At 41.6% G+C, this 27,883-nt stretch overlaps 1 protein-coding gene across 2 annotated transcripts; it reads left to right on the forward strand.

The window, feature by feature from the left end:
• Window positions 1–2,832: 2,832 nt before the first annotated feature.
• Window positions 2,833–21,034, forward strand: crema (cAMP responsive element modulator a). Of its 2 annotated transcripts, XM_037787666.1 has the most exons (8): window positions 2,833–3,027; window positions 5,477–5,591; window positions 5,793–5,918; window positions 9,790–9,872; window positions 9,987–10,135; window positions 11,501–11,689; window positions 18,426–18,585; window positions 19,203–21,034. In XM_037787666.1, the coding sequence occupies exons 2-8, from the start codon at window positions 5,487–5,489 to the stop codon at window positions 19,345–19,347; spliced, it is 957 nt and encodes a 318-aa protein (XP_037643594.1). In that variant the 5' UTR covers window positions 2,833–3,027; window positions 5,477–5,486; the 3' UTR covers window positions 19,348–21,034. The 2 variants fall into 2 exon arrangements, with proteins under 2 accessions (XP_037643594.1, XP_037643595.1); XM_037787667.1 differs by lacking the exons at window positions 2,833–3,027; window positions 5,477–5,591; window positions 5,793–5,918; ... (1 more) ...; window positions 9,987–10,135; window positions 11,501–11,689 and adding an exon at window positions 15,758–16,040.
• Window positions 21,035–27,883: the final 6,849 nt, after the last annotated feature.

Here is a 27,883-nt window from a genome sequence, read left to right on the forward strand (position 1 = left end):
CGCTTCATATCTACATAGGGAGCAGGTCCTCTTGCCCAGAACAGACAAACCAAACACCGGCTCTAGAGAGAGACTTTCATGTTTTTACGTTACCTGAAGGCCACCGTAGTTCTCCAACACGCTTGTGAAACTGCGATAACGTGAGCCGCGGAGTGCAAAACTGTGGTACCATCAGCCTGCGTCTGACTTCCGTTGCTCCATACGTAGTCATTATGGTAAGGACGGCCTCTGAGCGAGGCGAATGGCGCACTCGGCAGCTCACGTTACCGCAGTCTTGGAAAGGGAGGAGTGAGCGGAAGGGTATCACTGTAAAGCTGAGACTCTTGCGGATCCAATGAGCCCAATTGTATTCATGTGTGATGATGTTAGTCCCCATAGGAGCCATTTCATTGTAGTGAGACCATTTTTTTAAACTTTGCCTCTCTGTATAAAATGACCTGTGGTGACCTCTAGTACAGGGGTCTCCAACCTTTTTTCCTCTGAGAGCTACTTTGACAAAATGAAAGTGGCCCAGAGTTACTCATATTTTATAAATGTATTATTAGTAACATTTATTCACATTGCTCAGCTCCACCCAAACCAGCTGAATAAGCTTATTTTGTGTGAACATTTAGAAAATGTTGATATCCAACACTTACATTTTGACATCATCAACATCTTAAATTCAGCAGCATGTGCATGTTTCTTTTATTCTGTATGCATTTATTTACATTTTCAATGTGTCCAGCTCACACTATTAAATTTACATCAGATTAATGTCATAGAAAACAAAACAATGTTGTTACTTATTTTTTGCTTGTCCTTATTTGCTGTCTGTCCACATATCACTGTATCACATCACATTCCCTTCATCATATGTAGTTCACATGTATGTATTACATTTAACAGTTACTGAGATGACTGGCACTGCATGGAGTCAACAAGAGAGATGTATGCTGGAGTGGATCCACTTAGGTTCACTCTTATGGACTCATTTAAATGTTCATCTGTCAGTCTTATTCTGAGCTTAGATTTCATGACATTCAAGACAGCCAACTGAGACTCATCAAACAGCTCTTCATTTTAACACTTCTGCCTTTTTTAATTCAGCCAAATTTCTCCTCTCTTTATAAAACAAATACAGACAAGGGGAAATAAGAGAATAAAGGTGAATAGATTAATAATCCATCTGTATGAAAATAATTTAAAGAAATTGATATTTACCTTTTATTTGAGAGGGTTCATGCTTGCCCTCCACCTCCTCTCCTCTCCTCTCCTCTCCTCTCCTCTCGTCTGTGTGTGTGAGTCAGTGTACCTGCCAATCTAACAGCTTTTATCACTCAATTTAAATCTTCCCCTTCTCTAGCCAGTGTGGAGCCCCGCACTGAGGTCCCTGTCCCTGCAGACTCTTATGGTCTCTAGGGTGGGCATCGTCGACAGACATGTGAACCCCCTTGACATGGTGTGGACATCCTTTTCTTTCTGCACAGAGGAGTTTCATTGGGAGGGCGAAATACGTTGGAGGTTCACGCTATCCCCCCCAGATCACTGTGAATCTGTGCAGACACCCTGACTGAGTCATGGTGCAGAGACAAGGACACGATTCTCACCAGTGCACGGCCCTTTAATCTAACTCAGTTCAATTCAATTATAATCAATTCAAATAGAAGTAAATCATTCAATTAAAATCAAGCAAATTAAAATACAAGCAAATTCAATTCAATTAATTCAAAGAAATCATAAATCACAAAGTAATTCAAATAAATTTGATTCAAATAAATTCAATTCAAAGAATTGCAATCAATTCAAATAAGTTCAGTTCAAATAATTCAAAGAAGTTATATACAGAGTAATTCAAGAGTGCCTCAGTCTTGGGACGGCTTGCAGGTCCACTGGGTGCCTCAGTCTTGGGACGGCTTGCAGGTCCATTGGGTGCCTCAGTCTTGGGACGGCTTGCAGGTCCATTGGGTGCCTCAGTCTTGGGACGGCTTGCAGGTCCATTGGGTGCCTCAGTCTTGGGACGGCTTGCAGGTCCACTGGGTGCCATTTTGCAACATTTTTGAAAAACGTTTTTCTCCCATAATCAGGACATTGTAATTATATATGAGTGCACTATACAAGAAGGCTGCCATCCTATGAAAATGAAAAAATTAAATCTGAGTTAAAATCATTAGCCCTACCAACCTTCCACCAATCTTGTCCATCAGCAATAAACTTAAAGGAACAGTGTGTAACATTAAGCCTGACCATTAGGATAAATTAATCCTCTTGCATGTCTGCTTTTTAAAGTGTTGCTGCTTTTTTTCCAGCCAGTAGATGGCAACATTACTCTGGTCTGTAAACATAATGTGACTCACCATAGTAAAACACTTCAAAATATCCAAAAATTGATATGAAAATTGATAGTTAAATGTTAAATGACATCTATCGTCTAATTTATATTATTGCAAACTTGAATCACGTTTTGTTGTTTAAATTTACATTAATATTTGTTCTTGTAATATCTATAAAATGTCCAATGACACATTTTAAAGCGTATTTAATGTAATGTCATTTAATATTCATAACTATATTTTCTGTTATTACAGTAAACTGAAATATATGTCCTTTTTTACTGATAAGCACACATTTTGCAGTTGAACTTTATGTAGGCCTACTCAATTATTAGCTATGTAAAAAATGTGGAAAACAGAGTAAACAGAAAAAGGTCTTTAAAACAATACTCTTCATTTCAATATACTGAAATCGTTTGTGCTATGCAGCTGTAAAAGTCTGACGTAAGTCTGACCCCATTTAAAATACTCAGAGAAAGAAGATATTGGCCACTGGTCGTTCACGCCGTGCTATAGCGAACGCGGAAGTACGTGGAGGTGAATCATCTCGCTCCGCCTCGACACTCTTCGACGATAAAGTGACTCGTCGGTGGACATTTTCGGTCACAGCATCATCAGCGCTGACGTGAAACTACGTGAAACTACGTGAGCGAAGGCGCAGGCCGCCGTCCACCCAATGCTGTCATTAGTCACGAGTCAGACTACGTAAAGTTCGGTAAGTCGCTGCAAAGCCGTCACATTTATGCTCCGCGCCAGTCGGGCAGAGTCGAGGGACAATGTGCAAACACGTCTGCGGTGGCACACTTGTCATTAAAGCTTTGCTTTGAGAACAGGAGAACAGTATTAGCCGACCAACATGGAGTAAGAGCCGCTGTCGGTCAGCGTCTCCGCTCTGTTTAACTTTACACAGCTGCGTCAAGTGTGACGGAGTGAGATCAGGGACGGAAGTGTGAGCGAAACGTGTCTCCTTCAAAATAAAATATTCCATATACGAAAAAATATCAGTGCTTCAATTTTTTGCTCCAAATTCCTCATAGGTGTATGCTTTCTTTATTTATGGATTGCGTTCTGAAAATGATATACCGTAAATAGAAGTGTTAAAACTAAACATATTCGGGAAGTTATAGTACAGCTTCATTTTATTTGTATTAGGCAAAAAACAACCGGAAGTCTCATTTGCCTTCAAAAAAATCTTTGAATAATGAGTTTGTTCACCTTGATAATTCAAAGTGGACTTTATGTTACAGTACTTGAAAGACACCAATAAAAAGTGGAAATTGTGCAACAACTTGGGGCTTTCCAGAGAAATAAAAAAATGAGTGTATTGTCCTCTGCTTTGACACCGTAGTTAATATTTCTGTTAAAACTTGGGACATGGGGATTTCCAGTTCTTGAATTCTGCTTTAATTTCATTTTAATCTCTCTGATTTTATATTTGTTCTAAATTCTAAGCTCTTATCAGATGTTTCACTCTTTCAGTAGTGGACTGTAGACAACATTAACTGGAGATGTGAGTGCTTGGAATAGATCTTTATCAAACAGGGGCCCGTGGTTGGACATGATGATCCCCTCGTGTGAACTTTTTTGGAAATATTTGAACTATAATCTGCTGGTGACTGACGCAGGCTGTTGACGTCAGTTAGATCTTTGTGATCCTCAGCCTTCAAACTCAATGATATCTATTGTTTATCATCTCTGGTTCGAGCCAGTATCTGAAGACATGTATATTAAAATACATTTTAACCCATTTTTTCCACTTTACTCTGTAGTCACTTTGCTTCTTTTCTTTGCTATAAAGAATCTAGAATCGAATTAAATGTTATTTGGGTTTGTGACGGTCTTTGTCCTGGAGTGTGAAAACATGCCTATATAGAGTTCAGTCTGCCAGCCCCACCGGGTGGCTGCTGCCACACACAATGAGCATGAGAAATAGATGCTATGTCATACAAAGTTATCACAAGCTGGATAAACAATCACTGCCAACAGAAATCTTCAGACAAATCATTTTGACTCACAAGCAAACCATGACAGTACAAATGAAAGGATACTCAATTCAAAGTGTGTTTATTGTGTTCAGCTGTTCTAAAAGCATATTTTCATGGACAGGTTTTCATTTACTCAGGCTACATTAGGTTTGTGTTTTTAAATGTTTCAGATTAAGACTTTAAAAAAGTGACAACTTTTCAGTTTATACAACAAGTGTGTGTGTTTCGTTCTTGGCATGTTGGGAACACCATTTAAACCTTCAATGTGACAATGAAACTCTCCATTAAAACAGACATCAGTAAATACTTTGAGGTGGTAAACAGCTCAGAAAACAAAGAAAACCGAAGTTTATTGCAGGTAATATATGCAGGTTTATCATGTAGCTACGGTCTGGAGGAACAACTTCCTTATGTGGTGGCGAGATCCTGTTGAACAAAGGGGAAATACTGCGTAAAACTAGTCCTGGGAGAAGCAAGTTTGGTCTCACATGAAAATACATCCTTTGTTGGGGATCTCTGATAATGGTATTGAAGAAAATATATAGAAGGCCTTTTGTCAGCTAACTGCCCAGTGGTGTAGTGGAGGGTATATGTAGGTATACGGATTATATCCACCTCTTTTACTGTCAGTTTAGAGCACACCCACCTATCAAAAAGCCATTAGAATATATAGGAAAGTACCCACTTCCTCCCCGATAACCTACCTATGTCTACCTAGTAGTACACCCACCTCATCAATGACCACTACACCAATGGACCCACCAGACGGTTTGTTACACAGAACCATCTGAGAAGCCGTCATTGGAAACAAATACTGATTCTGATACTGGTGATTGGATGAACAATCTGTCAATCAAACTCTTGCCGAAGCCAGAGAAGAGCAAAAATATCTTTTCGATAGAGAAAAGCCTTCAGTGCCGTTCTTTGCTCTTCTTTCGTTGAAGAAATACTCTCCACGCCTGTAGCTGCCAGTAGCTTCTCACAGGACGCTGATCGGTTCGTGATCTGCTTGCCTGGACGCAAACCTATTACTTGAAGCCTGACAAGGTGGATTTTTATGTGATATGCGATCCTGCGATTAATGCGTGATCTTGTGACATAGCGAGAATCCGACTGCCGTGCAAGGTACTTTGCCAGCCTCAGCAGTAGTATTAATAATCTGCTTGTCTGTCTGTTTAGGTGACTGACTATGGAGACCTCCGTCTCACCTCAGCTGGACAGCAGTTTAAACGACTCAATGACAGATGGAGAGGAGAACCACAGTGAAGACAGTCCTCTTGCAGCCTCTCCTCAGGTACACACACACACACCTTGTTATAGGGCCTCAGTGTCACTTCAACACTTGGATGTTCACGGACTAGTGTTACAATTATTCAGCACATGATGTTTAGACATTCCAATCGATGAAGTTTGACTGAAGATGAACTTCTCTTCTTTGACACCACATTTTTAAATCTGTGGACTTTGCCGTGATTGTCTGTATTTGTGCCTGCAGGTGTCGGGAGAGTCTCCCGGTGTGACTGTAGTCCAGCTGTGTGACGGTCAAACGGTGCAGGTCCAAGGGGTCATCCAGGCCCCTCAGACCTCTGTCATACAGTCACCACATGTCCAGACTGGCCAGGTGAGAGCCCGCTACGGCCTCTGCCATAATTTTTACTCGTATTAAGCTTCAGCTTCTTTTTCGAAAACTGATAACAGCTCCGTCTGTAAGATACTGAATATTTGCGCCACATTTCGACTACAAGCTGTATGAATAAAAGGAGGACATCAGAATCTGCTTTTAAGTCCCTTGGTGTCCAATCTGTCATTCAAGTCAAGTCCAAGTCAAGTCTCGCAACTATGTCAGAGCAAGTTTCAAGTCTTTCAAGACATGACCAAGTCAGACCTGTCAGAGCAAGCCTCAAGTCGAATCTCAAGTCACTGACGTCAAATCTAAGCCAAGTCTCTAGTCTGTCAGAGCAAGTCTCAAGACAACACCGAGTCAAATCTGTCAGAGTAAGTCTCCAGTCAAGTTTCAAGTAATTTAAATCAACTCCAAGTCCTCATTTTGGTGACTTAAATCAAATTTAAAAAAAAAATAAAACTGTTAAAAATAGTGAATAGGGACTCAATTACTTATTATTATTATTATTATTATTATTATTATTATTATTATTATTGTTATTATTATTATTATTATTATTATTATTATTATTTTGTCTGTTTGTTTGGTTGCTTTTTCTTGCTTTTATTTTATTTTTCTTTATATTTCTTTTTCTTTTTTCTTTATATGTATATATTTCTTTTCTTAAAAAATATTGCTTTTGGATTTAATTGTGTTGTGGCATGCACTTTGTCCTGGTCTTTGGTTATGTGTGATGGAGTTATTTTGCATTTTGGGAAAAAAAAGTAAAAGTAAAAAAAAAAAAAAAAAGTAAACAAAAATAGAGTTGTGATGTCAGTGTGATGTCAGTGTGTTAGTGAATGGGGATTTAGGTGCCATGTGTAGGAGGTACTCTAGAGTGCTTGTGGTCTAATGCAGTGCATCTGTTAATAGGATTGAAGTGAGCAGTAGGAGCTGAGGGTTAAGCTCATCAGTCTAACCTTCACATTCAGGTGACGTCGTTGTTGCGTCTGGTCAGGAGGACAGCTCCGCCAACTGTAAACACATCAGACAGCACTGACCTGCAATGTGGAAGCTGTGTGACGCTAGCCAAAAGTCACGATGGCAGGATTGTTTCACTGAGTGATGTGGCGTAGACACATGTTTCAGTATTTTCAGCACTTGAACAAAAAACAGTTTGTAGAAATGAAACAATGCTCCCCTCAAATCTGATCAGATAAACATGTTGCAGCAGATGTTCTCACCTTTGCAAAGTCCAGGTTACTTTGTCACTTCATGAAAATTGTCTTTGTGAGGAAATAGGTCAAGAAGGAGATCACACCTGTGAACTGCAGTGAAACAGCAGACGTCAGCCACAACGTGGTTTTGTTCACTGATTTCAAAGCACTCTGTACTTCATATTAGTGAGTTTCATCAATAACAAGTTCAACTTAAAGCTGCAGTAGGCAGAATGGTTTGGGCATCATTGGGCAAAAATTCCATAATAACCTTTCAGCATATTGTTATTCAAGTGTTCTGAGAGAAAACTAGACTTTAAAAAATCTAGCCCGTGACGGAAGACTTTGGCCAATCACTGGTCATTTCAGAGAGAGAGCGTTCCTATTGGCTGTGCTCTGGCTGGCGGGCGGTACTTGGTACTTCCTCAACTGCTCTCAACATGTCTGCCGGGTCACAAACTTTCTCATTTTACAGCTAAACCGTGCACTACAAGATGATTCTGAAAACATTTGAGGAGAGAAATAGGCATTACAGTAACAGAATATTGATTCATATTTGATCAGCGTTGCCTAGTTTGACCGTTTGATCAGAGTTCATGAGTGATTGACAGCTGCTCAGAGACGGCAGCTGGACGGCAGACTCCTGAGGCCTGTACTACGAAGCAGGATTTGGCGTTAGCGAGGTAACTTCAGGGTTAACTCAGGGTTTTCAGTCCTACGATGGTGGTTCACCGGGGTAGATCACCATGGTAATTTATGCTGAACAGCTTACCCGCTCCGGAGCAGGTTATGTTCAAGATAAGAGATCAACTCGTATAAAAGCGTCGCCTACTGACCAATCACAGCTCGGTGCGCAGATTGTATGATAATATTACACAATTACGAAGATGTTACAGTCATAATCCAGACTAAAAACAACACAGTTTAAACTGACAGATGCAGGAAGGACAGCTGGATTTATGCTGTGGGTGTTTACCGCTTTGAATTATGGTTTTATATTTATTATTTGACTTGCTCTCAAGTCCGTTTCACATCGCCGGAGACGGGGACACAGCTAAAAGAAGGCTGAAATAGTCATGCATGCCGCGTTTTTGTTAATGGGCATATTGAGGTGTAATTCATTCATCCATTACACTTCTTAGAGCTATTTATATCTAGTTGACTATATCTGACTTTTGAGTATTCTGTTAAATTAATAAATCTGTTAATTTACGCATTCACACATTGGGAGTTTTTTATTTTGCCAGCTGTCCTTCCTGCATTTAGCATCTTCAACTGTGTTACTATTAGTCTGGATTATGTATTTAACTTCTTCGTATTTGTCTAATATAGTTTACTCTTCATTTATAAAATGTTCCTCTCTGTCTGTCTGTCTGTCTGTCTGTCTGTCTGTCTGTCTGTCTGTCTGTCTGTCTGTCTGTCTGCCTGCAAGTCTGTAGACTTGTCCATCATTGTGATTGGTCATATGCTGCAAACACCGCCCCGTTCATGTGCGCTCACAGCCAGATTGAGAAACCCTGGGTTGATTTACCGAGTTGATAACCAGCGTCGTAGGATCATTTAGCGGGATCTCGTTTGTTATGGTTAGTTAAGCCAGATAACGAGAAGATACCCTGGGTATGTTGAACTCACTTCGTAGTACAGGCCTCAGATCAGCTCTGATTGGTTGTTTCCCTCCGGTCTGTGAAATCTTGCAGATGCCGTTAGGAGCACCGGAGGACACTGGAGGACACAGATGCACATGCTTTTTGATGGATTACCTGTCTCATGTACTACTGTCAGGATATAGTGAATGTTTTATAAATATAAATTTATAGTATATGTTTTTAAAATCATATTTGCTTCATTTCTACCAACTGCAGCTTTAATCGTGGTATTGGCTTTCACAGTAATAATTACAACGTCATAGAAATGAATACCCTGTGTCACTGATTGAGCCAGTTTATTAAAAGTTTCATATTTGCTTCTCTAAACATCTGGAGACAGATTCAAGACTAAAAAACAGCAGCAGAAATATGAAAAATTAGGTAATTTTGCTACTTTTATAAACCTCTGTAAGTTTAAATGTAACAAGCATAAGCCTAACTTCCACTCCCATAATTATCATAAAATAGACATGGACACGCCCCCTGTTTAACCTGGCATAAATCAGACTTGTCCTTTGTCTGGCGTAGACATTGTCTTCTAACGGGGCCAAAGCAGCCTTTGTGTTGATAACGCACAACCATTACGCACCAGAGTGAGTCATAAAAGGCTTACTGACTGATGACACATAACCAGGTCAAATTCATGTTTGTTATCATTACAGCAATATCATTTGGTTTACAAAATGTAAACCTGTTTATTCATGCTGCGGAGGAGGAGGGCGTCAAGGCACATATTCACAAATAATTACACAGTATATGGAACTCCGTAGAGACTCTCTCTAGAGACGTGTGATGGGTTGAAAGGGCTCATAATAAAATGCTGCTCAAATGCCTTCTTTGACGTCATCCTTCTCTTTCACTATTTGTGGTATCAACACATCCCAGTTCACTCACAAGAGTCTGAGTACGGAGAGCAACACCCACTCTGTAATAACATTTAACGCCAAAGATGTTGCCAAAATTAAAAAAAACAACAACTGTATTGTGAATTACTCACCACTTTTAAACGCTGGTTGTTTTCTACAGATTGCCACCGTAGCAGAGCTGGAGGATGACGAGTCAGACACCCAGAAGAGACGGGTGCTCCTCTCCAGGCGTCCGTCTTATCGGTGAGAAGAGGTCAACTTTAAACAAGAGCGTGATAAACAGCGTGAAGTGTGTAAAGTCTGATAATGTTGAACTGTCTGCGTGGAATCACTTTAAGGAACTCTCTTCTCCCGCAGAAAAATACTCAATGAGCTTTCATCGGATTCGCCGGCAGTCCCTAAAATTGATGAAGAGAAGACGGAGGAGGGGGAGGAGGTGGCGGACTCCGGTGATGCCTCAGCATCAGTGCCAGCCTCCATCTACCAGACCAGCTCAGGACAATACAGTCAGTACACACATGGACAGGGACATTAGCTGAACTTGAACCAGCCTTAAAGGGACTGTTTGTAACTTCTTACACGTATAAATCATTGCGGGTCGGTGTCCCATGCGTGCTCGCGTGTGGCTACGCTGTTCAGACTCAGACTCCAACACAAACTACAGTGAAGCACCAAAACCTCTTGGTTGTATCTAGTGAAGCCCGTCTGTTAAACTGTGTTGGCCGCGGTCGGAGGACGCGGGGGAGACCATAGCTTTGGTCTCCAGGGCCAGAGTCTCTGCTGTACTCTGCTCCTCTGCTCCTCTGCTTGCCTTCACTCACATACCGTGCTCGTTCTCACTCTTTCGCTCCACTCTCACGTGCATGCGCGCACACTCCCCACTGCAGAAGAGTTAGTTTAGCTCTGAGAATATCTAGTGAATGTACAGTGGACGTTTGTGCAGAAATAACTGCTGCAGCTCCTCCAGACCAACAGAGGTTTCCCAAAAACTCCGTTGTCTCCCCTGTTCCCTCCGGCCGCGGTCGGGAGGCTGAGGCAGGAAAAGCCAACGCTAGGATCAGCATTGATTCATGGAGAGACCTTCGTCTGGTCAGCTAACATTACTGCCAAGCAGCTGAAATATAGAGTGATATTGTGCTTTTAGCTGACGTGTGTCTCCTCACTGTGTTGACGGATGCTCGCTCACATTCAGGTAGCGCGTGCACACGGGCGAGAGCGAGCAACAGGACACTGACTTTCGTTGACTAAACGGCCTCAGGTGTCGCTGTTACAACCAATTTCTGATTCTTACAAACAGTCCTTTTAAGGACGTAACTTGCGTGGCAAATGAATCAACTTTGACTTGTGGTTTCACACGGGACACGAATGCCTGTCTCCTGGACGAAAGTCCGGTATTTTTAGACTCGACTGTCTACCCCAACCTCCTCCCTACGCGGCGTTCGCCGCTCTTTATATTTCCTGGTTGACAACTACATGGATTACATATGAATTGATTTCGTGGGATATACACTAATTACATTGCATTACTTTTCGTAGGTGTAGCTATGTACGGTGTATAAGACCAGCCGGGCCTCAGTGCTGTTGCCCTAAAGAACATGGAGAACAACCAGAGGCACACATCCAAGCTGTAGCATATTGTAAAAGCTGTCAATGAGAACAAAAATCAGCATCATAGTTGCTGCTTTTGCCCTAAATTATTTGTGAAATATGTTGCTCCATGGGAGTTGTGGTTATAGTTTAGTATAGTCTTATACTAAACCTTATAAATATGTAAACGCTAGATACCTAATATACATGACAAAACTCCCCCTTTGCTGCTTCATTTCATGTAGACTGCAGCCTAGTCATCACTGAACTTTGACCCCACACAGTTGCGATCACTCAGGGGAGAGCCATGCAGTTGAGCAGCCATGGAGCTGAAGCCTTTCAGGGGGCCCAGACCCTGACGGTGGCCAGCTCTCCAACCCCACAGCCTGGAGCCACGATCCTGCAGTGTGCAGCTCAACCCGGAGACTCCCCACAGCAATTCTACATCCAGGGAGGACAGGTGCTCGTCCAAGGTAGGATTTTCAACTGATTTTGAAATTGTGTACATGTCTAGAATATTTGGAATCATAGTAGCTGTGTCGACAGGGGAATAGTCACTGGATCCTTCAGTAGATCCAGACGGACCGAACAGCAAATTAATTCCTTGCATTTGTGCGTGAAAGTGAATGGCAGGATTGCTTCACTCAACAACAAAAAGAGCCCTCTGTTTCTTTACTCATATGTATTTGGTGATCGGCTGCCAATGAGCTTGTCTGCTCTTGCACTTGTTGTGTACAACCCTCCTTTTACCGACAGATAAATCTCAGAAATGGAGGACATGTCTGAGCACAAAGGAAGTCGGTCTTCCTGAGAAACCAGGAAGATTATGTGGTAACGCTTTGTTACAGTAAGATGCAGTTTTAAGGGAGCAGTTATGTGCTCTGCATTTGTTTTTGTCTTTCCAAGTTGGTTCAGGAGAAGCAGCCACATCCACTTCATATTTGATCTGTTTGCTTGTTTCTCTTATGGGTCTGAGTTTCAATCAAATCAGCTTATGAATGGAGGACCCAGATATTGGGGATTTCCAGTATAGCATATTAAAATGCCAGATAACAATCAGTACATTATTCAAACAAGTTTCAATACTATGCAAGTTTATTTTCTTTCTTTCTTTTTGCATGGTGACAAAAAGAATGAGAACCACTGGCTTAAACCTAATAGTTTAAGTAATAATTCAAATGAAAAAGTATTTTTTTAATATAATATTAATAATAATATTGAGTAGCTCCCTCTTTTGCCGCCAAAACAGCCCTGACCCGTCGAGGCATGGACTCCACTAGACCTCTGAAGGTCTGCTGTGGTATCTGGCACCAAGCCGTCAGTAGCAGATCCTTTAAGTCCTGTATAAGTTGCGAGGTTGGGACTCCGTGGATCCGGACTTGTTTGTCCAGCACATCCCACAGATGCTCCATCAGATTGAGATCTGGAGTATTTGGAGGCCGAGTCAACACCTCCAACTCGTCTCCATCCACACGATGTAAAAGAAAACGTGATTCATCAGACCGGGCCACCTTCTTCCATCGCTGCGTGATCCAGTTCTGATGCTCACGATGTCCCCATTGTAGGCGCTTTTGCCGGTGGACACGGGCCAGCAGGGTGCACCCTGACCGGTCTGCAGCTACGCAGCCCCATACGTAACAAACTGCTCCTCACTGTGTGTTCTGACACCTTTCTATCAGAACCAGCATTAACTTTTTCAGCAGTTTGAGCTCCAGTAGCTCTTCTATTGGATCAGACAACACGGGCCAGCCTTCGCTTCCCAAGTGCATCAACGAGCCTCGGGTCTGACCCCGTCGCCGGTTCACCGATTTTCCTCCCTCGGACCACTTTTGGTAGATCCTGACCACTGCAGACCGGGAACATCCCACAAGAGCTGCAGTCCTGGAGATGCTCTGACCCGGTCGTCTAGCCAGCACTATCTGGCCCTCGTCAAAGTCGCTCACATCCTTACGCTGGCCCATTTTTTCTGCTTCCAACACAAAGTTCAAAATGTTCACTTCCTGTCTAATATATCCCCCCCACTGCCAGGTGCCATGGTAACGAGATAGTCCATGTTATTCACTTCACCTGTCTGTGGTCTTAATGTTATGGCTGATCAGTGTAAGTCTTCATGTATAATGGTTATTGTGGCATATAAGTTTTTTGGCAGCATCTTTTCAAGAGCTGTGGTGGTTTTGTGTTGTAATCAAAGGCACTAATAACTTTCATCACATTACCACACTCTTATGTTTGAGTGTTAGCGTTCCTGTTTTCAGCTGTGGCAGCTCACACCCACCCTGCTAGGCTTGGGCGATATGTTTAGGCCGGTCACAATAATTACGCTGTCGACTTATCGTATGGTATATACGAGCATGACCTCGATCCTATTTGCTGACCTCGATGGAATCAGCAATCAGAATGTCACCAATATTTTAGCCGACATGATTTCCCTACCATTAGAAGGGCACAGCTCCGAGGCATTTTTTTCACAGCGCCTAAGCCGAATGAACAGAAAAAAACCCTATGTTGAGACACATTTGGCCGTCATTTGTGGTGGCGCTGCTTCTGTCCCCTCGTCTGCGCTCTGTGTCGGAGTTTCATCATGCTGGGTGGAGCTCAGGCATCTCCGTGTCCGGTATGTTGACTTTGTTAAAAAACATACAAGGAAAAGTGGCAATAAAAGTTTGCCAAATGTTTAATATTTATTTAAATGCAATGTTTGTTAACAGAGCCCGAGTGTCCATTTTATTTATTGTTTTGGTTGTGTGGTTTTATCTTATTTGTGTTTTATTTACTTTGGACATTTTAACATCTTTTTTCCACGGTCTGAATATTCTTAAGAATTAAAAGTTCCTTGCTCTTTTAAAGGGTGTACTTGCATCATTATGCTATTATATTATCATTATATCAGTGGCATAAAATGGACTTAAAATATTATTATTGTTTTTCGCAATTATTTCTGGGACAATATATCGTCAAACAACAACAAAAGCAGTTATCGTGACAGGCCTAGATATGTTAAAACCTTCCAACTGGCCACTGTCAGCTTTACAACAGGCGATTGCCGATATATTCCCGTAGTTTCAGCCGAGTTTGCTTCGTTCCACGAGCTCTCGTAACTTTTTTTAGTATAATAAGTAAACAAAATACACTATTTTCCTAAACAGAAAAAATACAGCCGTACACCTTCTGAACTTAGGTTTCTCTCTTTCACCGAACTGCTTTGTTAACTCGTCTTAAAACGCACTTTATTCAGACTCGACAACAATAAAACTCACGAAAATCGTCTTGGTTAGTCTTTCCACTGTTCCAACAATCACCAACTCTGGTTTGGTCAAAATAAACCCTTAATTCACAGAGTGAAAGCCTTTACACACCAGGGGTATTCTTTTTGTGTGATCCATTTGCATGTCAATATTTTGTATTTTATTTTCCCGGAACAATTTTCCTGAGCTCCCGCACCACAAATAAAGACAGGTTAAGTTGTGCCGACATTTATGAAACAACAACACGGAGGCTCTGTAGTCCGAACCAAGACAGCAAACTTTATTACTCCTTTCAACCTTAAAAAAGGCAGCACAGACCAGATCCACTCCTTCCATTCTTCCCTTTCACAATAAAAGCCCTAGACATATAATATTCGCGGGAGTATTGAGCATTTTCCTGACGTTTATTTGTCAAGCCCCGGTGTACAAAGGCCTTTAGATGTGAAAATATGCCGGCTCTTTATGCTGTTTTTCCGCCCAGCTCTCACTCGCTCTTCCAAGGCATTAACTTAGCAACTAGAATGGCACACGGAGAGACTTCCGCCAAGCTGTCCGAGTACGATTGCCCTCCCTCTCCGTTCAGCTTGCGTCATCATCCACTTGTATTTGTGTTTATGTTGAGATCAGCTGTACGTAGCAAAGCATCGTAAAACACTTCATTCAAACTGGACAGAAACAATGTAAATCTCACTTAAACCGTCGTCGTTACTCTTTCCAACGATCAGCAAGTGTGCTTTGGTCCAACTCAACTGGAATTGCACCGAGTTTAATGTGAAAAAATACCAAATCTACAGTTGCCCCACCCGCCCCCACCCACCGCTCTCCCTCTGTCTCTCTCTGTGAAGGAAAGAGGCAGGTTTATGCGTCATCAACGCGTCATCAACGCGTCATCAACGTGTCATCAACGCATCGAGCTTTGTTAAATACCTGTTCTGCTGTAGAATTCAGCCATATGAGTTGTGGATCTGTTGTGATTACTTTAAAGAAATAATGTAAAACCTCAATTCTCTTTATTCCCTCTCTGTCATGCCTCCTTAAGACACAAACACACGCAGAAGAACTCCAATCAGGCTGCTCAACAGTTTGCACTGCAGCCACTTGGGACACAATATCCTCTTGTTTGTTGAGCGTCTCTCTAGTTGCGTCACTAGCGCTAAAAATACAACCCCTCCACTACCAGCTCCCCCCTCCTTCTCTCCTTCTCTCCCTCCCTCCCTCACTCTCTGCCTGCCTGCCCGGCTCACATTGTGTTTCTCTACTTCACCGTCTGATCCGCAGGGGTGGGGGGGAGGGTGGGAGGAACTCTAATCCAGGGTGTTTTACTGACTTCAGCGGGCAGGAGTGATGTCATTGTGATGTCAATGCCTGTAATTGTAATCGGGCTGCAAAGTTGTCGAGTGTCCACTCTGATGCAGAGAGAGCTGAGAGGGAAAACTGAGAAGGAGAAGGAGAGAGGTTGTAGTGAAGCAGGAAGGAATAAGAGTTGAAGAGTGTTTCTTTCCGCTGAGGTGTTTGGCTGCCGTGGTGCTGGATTATTGGAAACAAGAGATGGCTGTAACTGGGGATGAGACTGAGTCAGGTAGAGTTTCTCTCACACATATTTTGTATATTACTCTTGAGATATTTCTGCATGTTTCACATATGTTGTCAGCTATGTTTTCCCCAATAAGGATTTAACTAAGGTTACACCTGTGTGAGTGAGCAGAGTGAAAAGAATCTGCTTCGGTGGTATTTGGAGATCATATTTTCCCAACTGTAAGAGCAAATCTTTTATTTATCCAACTGTAGGAAGAAGACTTTTTTTTAAATCACTTTTACGTCTCGTATTGTGAAACTATAGAGGACACATGCCACAGATTGGACAGCTGTCCTTCCTATTTCACCACAGGAAAAGCACTACGACAGTTCAGGGTTGTGTGGTAAAAAAAAAAATCCTAACAACAAGCGTTTGGTTAGTTTGCTCAACTATGTTCCTGTCAGTCTGTATCCCGCTTTACACACACACACACACACACACAAACAAACACTCACGCACACACACTCACACACGCAAACACACACACACACACACACACACACACTCACACTCACACGTACACGCAAAGTCTGTTCTCTGAACCACTTCCAGTGGCTGTCAGGCAGAAAGGCAGGCAGGCAGGGAGGGAGGGAGGGAGGGTGAGAAGTAAAGGGGCGGGTGGCAGTGTGTGTGTGTGGGGGGGTGAGGGGTAAGATAGTTGTCGGTTTGACGTCACTCCAGTTTCCTGGAACAGAGGCCAGGCAGGGAGGAGAGAATGCAAAACGAGCGAGTGAGACGCACACACTGACGTCAGCACAGCGCTAGTCACTCTGTTATCACAATGACAGAGAGACGCTGTGTGTGTATGTGTGTGTGTTTGTGTGTGTGTGTGTTTACACCTGCTGTGTCTCTTTTTGAATGAGTGTGTGTGTGTGTGTGTGTGTGTGTGGACAGCAGAGAGGAAGGGGGGGAGGAGAAGATAGAAACTTCTCAGGAACAAAGTGAAGAAATGAAGCTGAAAAAGTGCGAGACAGCAGGTTCACGGTTGAGTCATGTCGTTGATGACTCAGCTCAAACAGCACAGAAACCACATCCAGAAAGCTGCTTTTTATGAGAAACACAATGAAGTACTAGTTACACAGTATAGCACACAGTGGCTCACATTGTGGTAAACATGACATCAGTGAAATTAACTATTGAAAAAACAATGCCAAGTCTTGGGAGGAAATATAAGCACACAAAACATGAATTTGTTCTCTTGAATTAATAATAAACAGAGCATCACTTTGACTAATGTTTTTTAACATGTCACCTATATGTTTAAGGGATGTCAAAGACAGCATAATGCTGCTTAACAGGTTAAGTCCAGAGTATGTCCATGTATCAGTGCCCTAAATCTAAATAAATAGCATTAACCCCAAGCAGCTAACTAACTGTTTATTCTGCACCGTGTTAGGCCAACTGATAGCAGCCAAAGCTGGACAGAATTACTGAAACAATACCAAAGGATGTGATAACCTCACAATATTAATACCATGGAAAGAATTCAGTATTTGGGAACACGTCAGTTCCGAAACACTAGCTGCTAACACTCTGACCAGAGTAGACACAAAAAGCAGTAATTTCTCCTGTTTCAGCCACTTGAGACTGATCCCAGATCATTAATTACTAATTTGTGTGCACAAATGAAGTCATTCAAGAGTAGAAATAATTAAGTAGTGCACACAAGGACTCCTGGCACCCACTGTGCTACATAAAGATCTGAACATGTGGGACAAAAAATAGTGTTTTGAAAGAGAAGTTGAGGGTCTCTGCCTGGTTTTTTGTTTTATTTAGTTTTTGAGCCAGCGTCTAGTGACCATTAGAGGAACTGCAGTGTAAGTCATGTCCTAAAGGCTCTATGATTCTAACAAAGGTTTTGCTTCCTGCTTGAAGTAATAAGAAGAAATTCTAATAATTCACTTATGAGTGTGCATTTCACAGACTCTACATTGTGCAGCTGGGCACTTTTGAAATACATTTTTCCAAAGCTCTTAAGTGCTGCGCCGTAACATGCCGTATAAGATACAAAACAATCAGCTGTTTTTGTCAGCTCACCCTGCGTCTTTGTGTTGTGCACCTGCATGATAATAACCACTGACAGAGACACAAATGGAACCATGTTTCCCCTCCAACAAGTCATTTAAGAACAAATACCTGTTCACAAGGACAGTCATGGTGTCAGGAAATTCATCTTTTAAGGCAGGAAGGAGAGCGGATAAGCGCTCTTGGCTGAAGTTGCTGTCTAACATCCTCTGGCAAAATACATTCATGCTTACTTTAGGCTACTTTTTAAAGTGAAAATGTGGAGAAAAACACTGTGATTGTCATTTTATGGATCACATTTTTATTATAAAAGAGAAATAAGGACATGGAGTCCTAATGCTTCTGTCCATCTCCCCCCTATAGCTGCCACAGGAGACATACCTGCCTACCAGCTGCGTTCGCCCAACTCGGGTCTGGCTCACAGCATCGTGATGGCTGCGTCCCCGGGCAGCATGCAGAACCCCCAACCACAACGCACTGAAGACATCACCCGCAAGAGGGAGGTCCGACTGATGAAAAACAGGTAGGAGCCGGTGCCAAGACATGGTAATGGAGAGAAGATAGGCTCATGTTCAATTGCACAATAATTCAAAAATGCCAATGGCCTTTGTTTGAGTCTTATTTTCTATCCTGCAGTCACTCTGTAAGAGCATATTTCTCCAAATGCTGCATGTCATTTTGGGGGGAAAATGGTTGTTCTACTGCTAAATATGGTTAGAAAAAGATACACAAGTTACCTTTTACAACCATGCTTTAAATTATCTCCTAATTCATGCACTGAAATTAAAAGAGTCAACCAGGGCTCCGTGCAACAGAACAGTCTGGACAGGAGGAGGGTGGTGTTCACACTTTTTTGGGTTGCAAAAGCGACAAGTCACAAGTAGTGCAAAGGTCAAAGCTGCAGCATACTGCTTTCCTAGATGTGCAGATGTTTCCGTGCCCCCTTGATTAATCATGATTAATAGGGAAATGCTGCAGCAGGTAGATAACTGGTTGTCTGGGAAAATATGGATATAAAAGCTTAAAAACGTGCTCCCTTGGATTGTGCTTGGCTTGCATTTTGTCTGTAGCCTAAATTACATTTTCATCAAGTGACTCAAACACGTTCCCCCCCGCCCCCCCTCCCTCTCTCCTCTCCAGGGAGGCAGCTCGCGAGTGCCGCAGGAAAAAGAAAGAGTACGTCAAATGTCTGGAAAACCGCGTGGCTGTGTTGGAAAACCAAAACAAGACCCTGATTGAAGAGCTGAAAGCACTGAAGGACATTTACTGCCACAAAGCCGAGTAGCGGCGAACGTTTGTGGTTTTGGAGCAGTGCCCTTTTTACAAACAGCTACAGCAAAACGAAAAAAAAAAAAGAAAAGAAAAGACACTGGAACAAAAACGTTGTGTCTCTGCTCACTCAGGCCTGGTTTACGCTGCATTCAGAAGTGTCCCTGAGAACTCAAACAGCTTGAGCTTGCCAGTTTCGCTCTTGTTCTTATCTTGTGCTCTTTGCATGTGAAGACTCATGGTGAAGTGTCGTACACACACTATGCTTGCTGACGCTTTTTGTGCACGCCAATGAGAGCCAGCTAAAGAAGAGGAACAGGAAGAGGAAATACAGGTGCTTCCTGAAAATGTACCGCTCGAGTACAGAGATTACGAAAAAAGCCCCGGGCGGGTCAGCCAGGTCTCGCTAACCGGCAAGTTTCTCCGAGGTCAGACGAGGGTGCACACACAAAACAGCTACGCAGATCCACCATCAGCTGCAACGAGGCAAACCGTGTTTACGTGATAATGTCATCTTCGTCATTTTACTGTTTTTGGCATGTTTCATGCATTCCTTCATGTGAAAACACAAGGAGAAATATCTTCAAGCTCTTGAGTAACTGAAGTGATTTCCTGGAACTCATCGACTCGTTTTCAGTTTGTGTAGAAGTTGATTTGGTCAAAAAGGTTTTTTCAAGAAACACAAGAATGTTTCAAGATGAAAATCCCTTTTTATGTCGGGCAGTTTATGCACAGAACTGCAAAATATATATTTTAAGCAGGCCGGGGCATTGTCTGAACCAGAAGTTATTTTCCATCACTGAAGCGAGTTGATTGTAGTATTTGGAATGACAGAGCACAACTGCTCGTCAGTCAAAGCACAGAAAGTAACCAAAGTGTCCGTGTGGATATTATCAGAATTTATATTCTATTACATTTATTTGAAGAATTTCACTCCACAAGTTTATATATTCTACAAAGCAAATATAACGTATTAACTAGTTAACAATTGAATTGTCTATTCTATACGGGAAAAAACACACAAACTTTTGTAAAGCGACATCATAAGATGACTCATAACTCACTGCTTTGCTGTCATGCAGTCTTGTTTTTCAAATGATGGATATCCATTGTGGTATAAAACTGCATTTGATTATGGCTCGATATTAAAATGCTCTGTTTAAAGGGTGATGCCAATTTCTTTTCTCTTTTCTTTTTTTAATGTAAAGACATTTTATTTGAATGATAATATATCATGTTGTGTTCATGTTTCTGGTGATTCTGAAAACAGCTTGCTTTTTTCTGTCTCTAGTCATTGAGTTTGTTCCTCTGAATATATTTTATTGAAAGGATAGAAAGAGCACCTCTTGATGTAACAGACCATCTCTTTCGGCTGCCAAAGCTCTTTAGGTTTTTAACTACTGTTTAGATCAGTGACTACAGAATGATTCATCCTGTGGTAGTCACTGTTTACCAACCAGATGACCCGTTGTGGTTAGTGTTCAGAGGAATGGTCCTTTTATGAAATTCTACGAAAAGGCAGGTGATAATAAAATTCAGGTTTTCTTTGATATCAACTGAGTTGAACTTCTCTGCATGTAGTTTTATTTTTTTTGCGGTATCAAATTGCTCTTTTACCAGGTGTTCCCTTCTCAGTGTACTTCCTTGTTCGAATTGTAAAACCAAAACTATTTTTGTTTATCTAATAAAATATTAAAATGTGACATGTATTGTGACTCATTGCTCACCCCAATACTCAACTTCCTTTTCTTTAGGATTCAAGTTAAAGCTGCAGTAGGCAGAATATTGAGGAAATGTCAGTCTAGGAAATACCGAGCACCGCCCACCAGCCAGAGCACAGCCAATAGGAATGCTCTCTCTCTGAAATGACCTGTGATTGGCCAAAGTCTCCCATCATGTGCTAGACTTTTTAAATCCTGAAAACAGAGCCATGAGGAGGTGCAGAAGTCTAGTTTTCTCTCAGAACACTTGAATTATATGCTGAAGGGTTATTATGGATTTTTTGGCCCAATAATGCCAAAAACATTCTGCCTTCTGCAGCTTTAATGCTCTGAATTCAAAATGTAGCACCTTTAAGTGCTACTTTATATTCAGTTTATTGGCAATGAAGAAGAGTGAGAGCTTCTATCTATTTTAGGAAGGCTACAGTCTCATTTTTTTCCAAGACTTTGTTGTGATTTATGGAGTTACTGTGTCCTCTGTAGCTACATGAAGTTTCAATAGATCAGTGATGATTTTGTTGGTGTTCGTAGCCTATATATAAGCCATTGTAGCTCAAGGTGATGAGTGGGGTTGTTCCTCCGTGACTTGTTTACCAGGAGTGTTGGTTCCTCTCGTCCCTAAAGGTCACAGCTTATATAATGGTCCTGTAAAAAAGACACACAAACTTTGGCTTTTATTTTGGTACTCTGCCAACAACGGTTAGCTCCCCTTCGCTAGGTAACAAATGTCTTCATTTTCTTCACATCTCACTGAATGGGACAAAGAGCAAACTCAAATTTCCCATTTAAAAAGGGGATGTGCATGAAAATGAGTAGTTTCCATAGCAACCCGCGGCGATATAGCATTGACCTCGAAGGGGCTGATGGTGATAAAAGCTCAAAAATCGGTTTCTTTATTAAAGTGGGATCGGGTTTTTTTTACCTCATGTTCCTGTGTTTCTGCCTCTCGTACGTGCACATACACTCAAATTGTGCTGTCTCACACACACATACACACACACACTTACATACACACTGTTCACTGTGCATGCCAACTAGTTCACTCTCAAAATGATAACATGCCCGATAAACTTGGAAATTTGGCTTCTGTCTTCATCCCTTACAGACACAGACTGCATAAACACATAAAACTCTCTCTCTCCATTTTATATACACACACACACACACATGCACGCATGCAGACAGGCACACACACACACAGTGGTGAACAGGTTGTTGAAAGGGAGAATGCCTTTGAGGGAAACCTTGAAACTGCCGTTCATGTAGAGAAAACCTCCCCAACACAGCATCATCGGTCTTATCTCTTCAGCATTCTGCTTCTTCTCTTGAAATGTTACATAAATTTCTAGTTTTCACTGACGTTCAGAATGGTTTACTACATATTCTGTGGACTGTTCGACTTGTATGAGTAAAGAATTTGTCAACTATCATTTCATTTTACTAGGATCATTGAACTTCACATTTATTACATTCAAGCAAATATGAAAATTACAATTGCATAATAAGGATTTTGCTTTATTTTATGTTTTAGTCAGTAGCAAGTCAGTTGCTGTTAAAAAAAGCACAATTTAATTTTCGAAAGTGTTTACCTAACCTCTAAATCCACTGCATTCATTAGCTTTCCCCTCCAGAGCTGAGAAGTTGCAGTGTGGGAGGCTCTTTAATATTTCATTTTGTTCCCTCTCAAACATCTTCATGGCCTTTGGTCCAGTGTGTCTGCAGTGGAAATTTCCACCTAGAGACTAACCGCCTACAAGCAGTGAGATGAAGACTACTACCTTGACAACATCAACAGCGTTTCACTGTGGCAGTCAAGGAGGACCTCTGCTGTTCAACACACACTACTGCAACACATAGCTCAAATTTTCTTTTAAAAGAATGTTTTTATTGCAGATTATTGATGATGAATGCAGTCTACATTGGTACATAAAAGCAATATAATTTTTCCATTTTTCTTACAATAACACACACACACATATTTATATATATATATAGATATATAGATATATATCTATAGATATATTTATAATGGCGTAAAATAACGTAAAATGAAAATTATTTGGCGAATTGTATACACATCAATGGGCAAGTAATAATAATAATAATAATAATAATAATAATAATAATAATAATAAATTGGACTTATATAGTGCCTTTCAAGAAACCCAAGGACGCTTTACAAAGAGGGCAAACAAAATCATACTGATAAATAAAACAGAGGAAAAAACTGTAGCCAGGTAATTAAAACAAGTGATGTGTAGGAAGAGTTAGAGGTCAGAGGCCTTGATGAACAGGTGGTGCTTGAGCTCTTTTTTGAAAGTGTCCAGGGATGAAGCATTTCTGATCTCAAGAGGGAGAGAGTTCCAGAGGGCGGGGGCTGTGACGCTGAAGGCTCTGTCGCCGAATGTTCTCAGCCTGGTGTGGTAGGGGTGGAGAGCAGACCAGTGTGGAGGATCGTAGTTTCCGGGATGGAGTGTATGGGGGGAGAAGGTGGGTTAGGTACTGAGGGGCAAGGACATGGAGGGATTTGTATGTGAGAATGAGGAGTTTATAGTTGATGCGGGACTTGATTGGAAGCCAGTGAAGGTGGATGAGCGTATGGGTGATGTGCTGCCAGGGCCTAGTGCAGGTGAGAACCCTGGCAGCTGAGTTCTGGACATATTGGAGCCTGTCCAGGGCTTTGCTGGGTACCCCGGACAGGACTCCATTACAGTAGTCCAGACGGGAGGTGATGAAGGCGTGAATGAGGGTCTTTGCCACGGAGTCGGAGAGTGATGGCCGGAGTCGGGAAATGTTTTTGAGGTGGTAGAAGGTGGATTTTGTGACGGATTTGATGTGTGACTGAAAATGAGAGGGTGGAGTCCAGGATGACACCAAGGTTGTGGACCTCGGAGGATGGGCAGATAGCTGCCATCCATGTCCAAGAGGAGTAGTTAAAAAACAAGACTCATGTTAGGAAACAAGAGCACGAACAATGAGAGCAAGTATAAATCAGCTAAGTAGACATACAGCAACCGCTATTACAGGATTATTACTGTCGATCATTCATCCCACGCCTTCACCCTCCCTTAGACCTCTCATACTTTTCAACAGTGGTTCCCATGCCTTATCAAACTCTCTCCTCCTTCCTGCATTCTTGAATTTAAGCTTCTCCCAGTGGAGGATCTCAGCCAGCTCTCTCGGTCACATCTCAAATGAAGGCACAGCATCAGACTTCCATAATTGCAAAATCAGTTTTTTAGCCAGAACAGTAACCCGGATACACCGGCCATTTCTCACTACCAGAGTTCAGAGCAGTGTCTCAGAAAGGAACTGTAAAAATAACTCTAAAATGTTTAGTTGTTTTAACTTAAGAAATATAAGTTTCCTTTCTGCCTTAAAATTGCAAACTAACAGAACTTAAACTGGATGTTCAGTTTTCATAAAAAAAAAAATGGATTTACTTTCACTGACTCTATGAAAATATGGTAATCTTAAAGGTGCAGTGTGTAGGATTTGGTGGCATCTAGTGGTGAAGTTGCAGATTGTAAGCAACTGAAACTTCCCCCGTGTGGTATGGCGTGTAGGAGAATATGGTGGGTGACGCAAAAAACGTGAAAATGCGAACGGCCCTCTCTAGAGCAGTGTTTGGTTTGTCCGTTCTGGGCTACTGCAGAAACATGGCGCCAGCTCCGGGTACCCCGGACAGGCTCCAGTATGTCCAAAACTCAGCTGCCAGGGTTCTCACCCGCACTAGGCCCTGACAGCACATCACCCCTACACTCATCCATCTTCACTGGCTTCCAGTCAATAGAAGCTTTAAAAACAGCTATAGACTGTTCCTTTAATGTTCAAGAAACTGTGGTTCACATTGACAAAAGCCCATCAGATTTACTTCACAGTTTCAATGGCAACAGTTTCCATTGTTCTTCATCCACAATATTAATAACACTACACCACTCCACCAGCACTTCAAGCAGACTTCTTGCTGAAAGATGTATTTACGTCTCATTTCAACATGCCAGAAATCATGTGATCACCCAGACCATGAATAACGCAGCTTTTTTCCCTCAAGCTCACTTCATTCCATAAACAGCTACGTATGTCACTTGGCTGTCCAAAAGTGTGTTGCCATGACATATTTGACCTAATTCATTGCGTCACGACTACACAGACATGCAAAAAAAAAATCAGGAGGGCAGAGAGATACAGCCACGAGGAAGCAATGACAGCAGGCTTTTCACCTCACCTTCAAGTGTGGCCATTTGGAATAAGTAGGCATATACACTTTTACCACTTCGGAATGCCGATATACTAGCTCATAATTTGCACGTGCATGATGACTACCCCACATGTCCTGTGCTCCTTTGGAGTGTTGGTTATGTGCATCCTGTGAAATTAAAGTGGGGATAGGCAATATATTTTTGGATTCATTGGGCAAAAATTCCATAATAACCTTTCAGCATATTGTAATTCAAGTGTTCTGAGAGAAAACTAGACTCATGCACCTCCTCATGGCTCTGTTTTCAGGCATTAGACAATCTAGCCCATGACGGGAGAGAGAGCGTTCCTATTGGCTGTGCTCCGGTCATGTGATCGGTACTTGGCGTTCCTTCAAGACATCTCAACCTGATCTCAACATGGCTCAACATTTTTTTCAGGTTACCTGTTTCATGTACTACTGTCACGATATAGCGGCCGTTTTATAAAGATAACTTTTTTTAATCATATTTGCTCCAATCTTGCCCACTTATACACAAGGTGCAACATGAATGGTGGGGGCATTATTTCAGGATGAGAGGTCAGGTTAGCTGCAGATTGGCAACAATGATGGAGGCAACTTTTGAGGAAAGACAACAATAGAGTTTGCTGCAGCACCTGTTGCTATTTTTCTGCTGTGATCATAATGTTAACATTGTAGTTACATATTGTCACCATGATTGGTCACATTTATGTTTTGCAAAAATGGAGGTTCTTCAACAAGATACTACATTATTAGCCATGGAGGATTTGTCCCCTGGTGGATATGTTTTAATGCTCCAGGTGCACAAAATGTGTCGCAGATTCACGTCCATGTGTATGCATTGGTGAAAAGAAATGTTGTTATGAGACTTTCATCACACATGTGTTGGGGACACGTCACACTGGTTTTAATATAACCTTTACTGCACAAAATATCAAGAACGACAGGTCATTTATGCTGTATTTTAACTCTCTTCCATCACGTGGTCTTGCATTTAAAGATCCAGTGTTTAGGATTTGGTGGCATCTAGCGGTGAGTTGCAGATTGCGACCAACTGAAAACCCCTCTTCTCACCGATCCCTTTCCAAGAGTGTCGGAGAGATACGGTGCCCTTCAGGTAGCATAAAAAAGTGAAAGGCTTTCTCTAGAGCCAGTGTTCGGTTTGTCCATTCTGGGCTACTCTAGAACATGGCGGAGCAACATGGAGGACTCCGTGAAGAATAGTGCCTTCAAATGGGGTCGTGTTTACGAGTTGGGCCCATATGAACGCCCCATCATGTCGTATTCACGACCTCGGCAGTGGAAAGATTCTGAAATTTCCGAGTTCAAGACTTGGGACGTGTTTTTTCAGGTTGACAGAAATGGCGGAAGTTATGGAAGTTGTTTTTTCGGTGCATAATAAGTTAAAGGTTCCATATCGTGCTGATTTTCAGGTTCATACTTGTATTTTGTGTTTTTACTAGAACATATTTATATGCTGTAATGTTAAAAACGCGCAATTTCTGAATACGGGCTGTGTGTATTTCTCCGTTCATTGAGCGTTTTGATAGTTTAACTGTATTTATATAGCACTTAAACCTGTTTTATAATGTAAAAGACCTAAAAATCTCACTTTTTACAATATGGAACCTTTAATATATTGTCATTTTAGCCGTATATTGTTTTTTTTCGTAATTTTATAATATGTCGGAGGAAAATGTTAATATTCCCAACGGCCTCATCTTTCTCCTCTGTCATTATACCTTTGCATTCACTGCATTATGTTACCCACTTGCTAGCTTGCTAAATTGTTAACCTCTGTGGCTTCTAAACGCCGACTGTTGCGTTAATATTGCCGTTGCTTAGCAGCGGTGTTCTCACGACTTAACCACTTGAACGCCAAGCATATTGTGTACACGACTTCCCATGTTGTAAACACGACTTCACGAGTTTCATTTGAAGGCACCAGAAGACCCGCTTCCTATGTTGATATGAAAGGCTCATTCTAAGCTAACAAAAACACAGTTTCAGGTGATTATACAGTTCAGAAAACAAAGTTATGAATATTATATTCCATTTCTGCTAATACATCCCCCTAAATCCTACATACTAGTCCTTAATAAATCCATACAAATGTGTGGTTGACCAGCAGATGTCACTATTTTATCAAGTAGTATTTTATCACGTATCAAGCACTTTGAAACTGTTTCTCACAATGTTTTGTTTCCAGCACAGATGAGTCAGCTTTGTCCAGTTCTTCAGAAAGCAGAACACACTGAAGTATAAACCGTTTCAATGAATTGCATTGCAAGGCAACAGCTTGGGTCCATGTTTACTTCCTGCCAGCTTTTGTCATTTATTTTTTTTTCTTCGTCCGAAATTGCATTCTATGCACTATAAATACCCAATATTATTTATTATATATCATTCAACATACTTTAGTGTGAATAAACAGTAGTATGTATCTTTTCTGACACACTGAGCAGTGATTTATGTCGTCACTTCCTGACAGCCTCCTTGCCGGTTCAAGACCTGTAACCATGGTAACCTGCACCAACCTCATGTGACAGAAACAACGGTTTGTGAGAATCACAGTGAAATCTTTTACCTACAGTTAAATTAAAGTGTTA

Source organism: Sebastes umbrosus, chromosome 12 (assembly GCF_015220745.1).
Source record: "Sebastes umbrosus isolate fSebUmb1 chromosome 12, fSebUmb1.pri, whole genome shotgun sequence".
In the NCBI taxonomy this organism is placed as follows: Eukaryota; Metazoa; Chordata; class Actinopteri; order Perciformes; family Sebastidae; genus Sebastes; species Sebastes umbrosus.

What these genes read in the sequence shown, in the direction of transcription:
- crema (XM_037787666.1), top strand. Translation starts at nt 5,487, where the DNA reads ATGGAGACCTCCGTCTCACCTCAGCTGGACAGCAGTTTAAACGACTCA. An exon ending in GACCAGCTCAGGACAATACA is followed by an intron (nt 10,136 to 11,500) that starts GTCAGTACACAC and finishes GACCCCACACAG; the next exon opens with TTGCGATCACTCAGGGGAGA. An exon ending in AGGACAGGTGCTCGTCCAAG is followed by an intron (nt 11,690 to 18,425) that starts GTAGGATTTTCA and finishes TCCCCCCTATAG; the next exon opens with CTGCCACAGGAGACATACCT.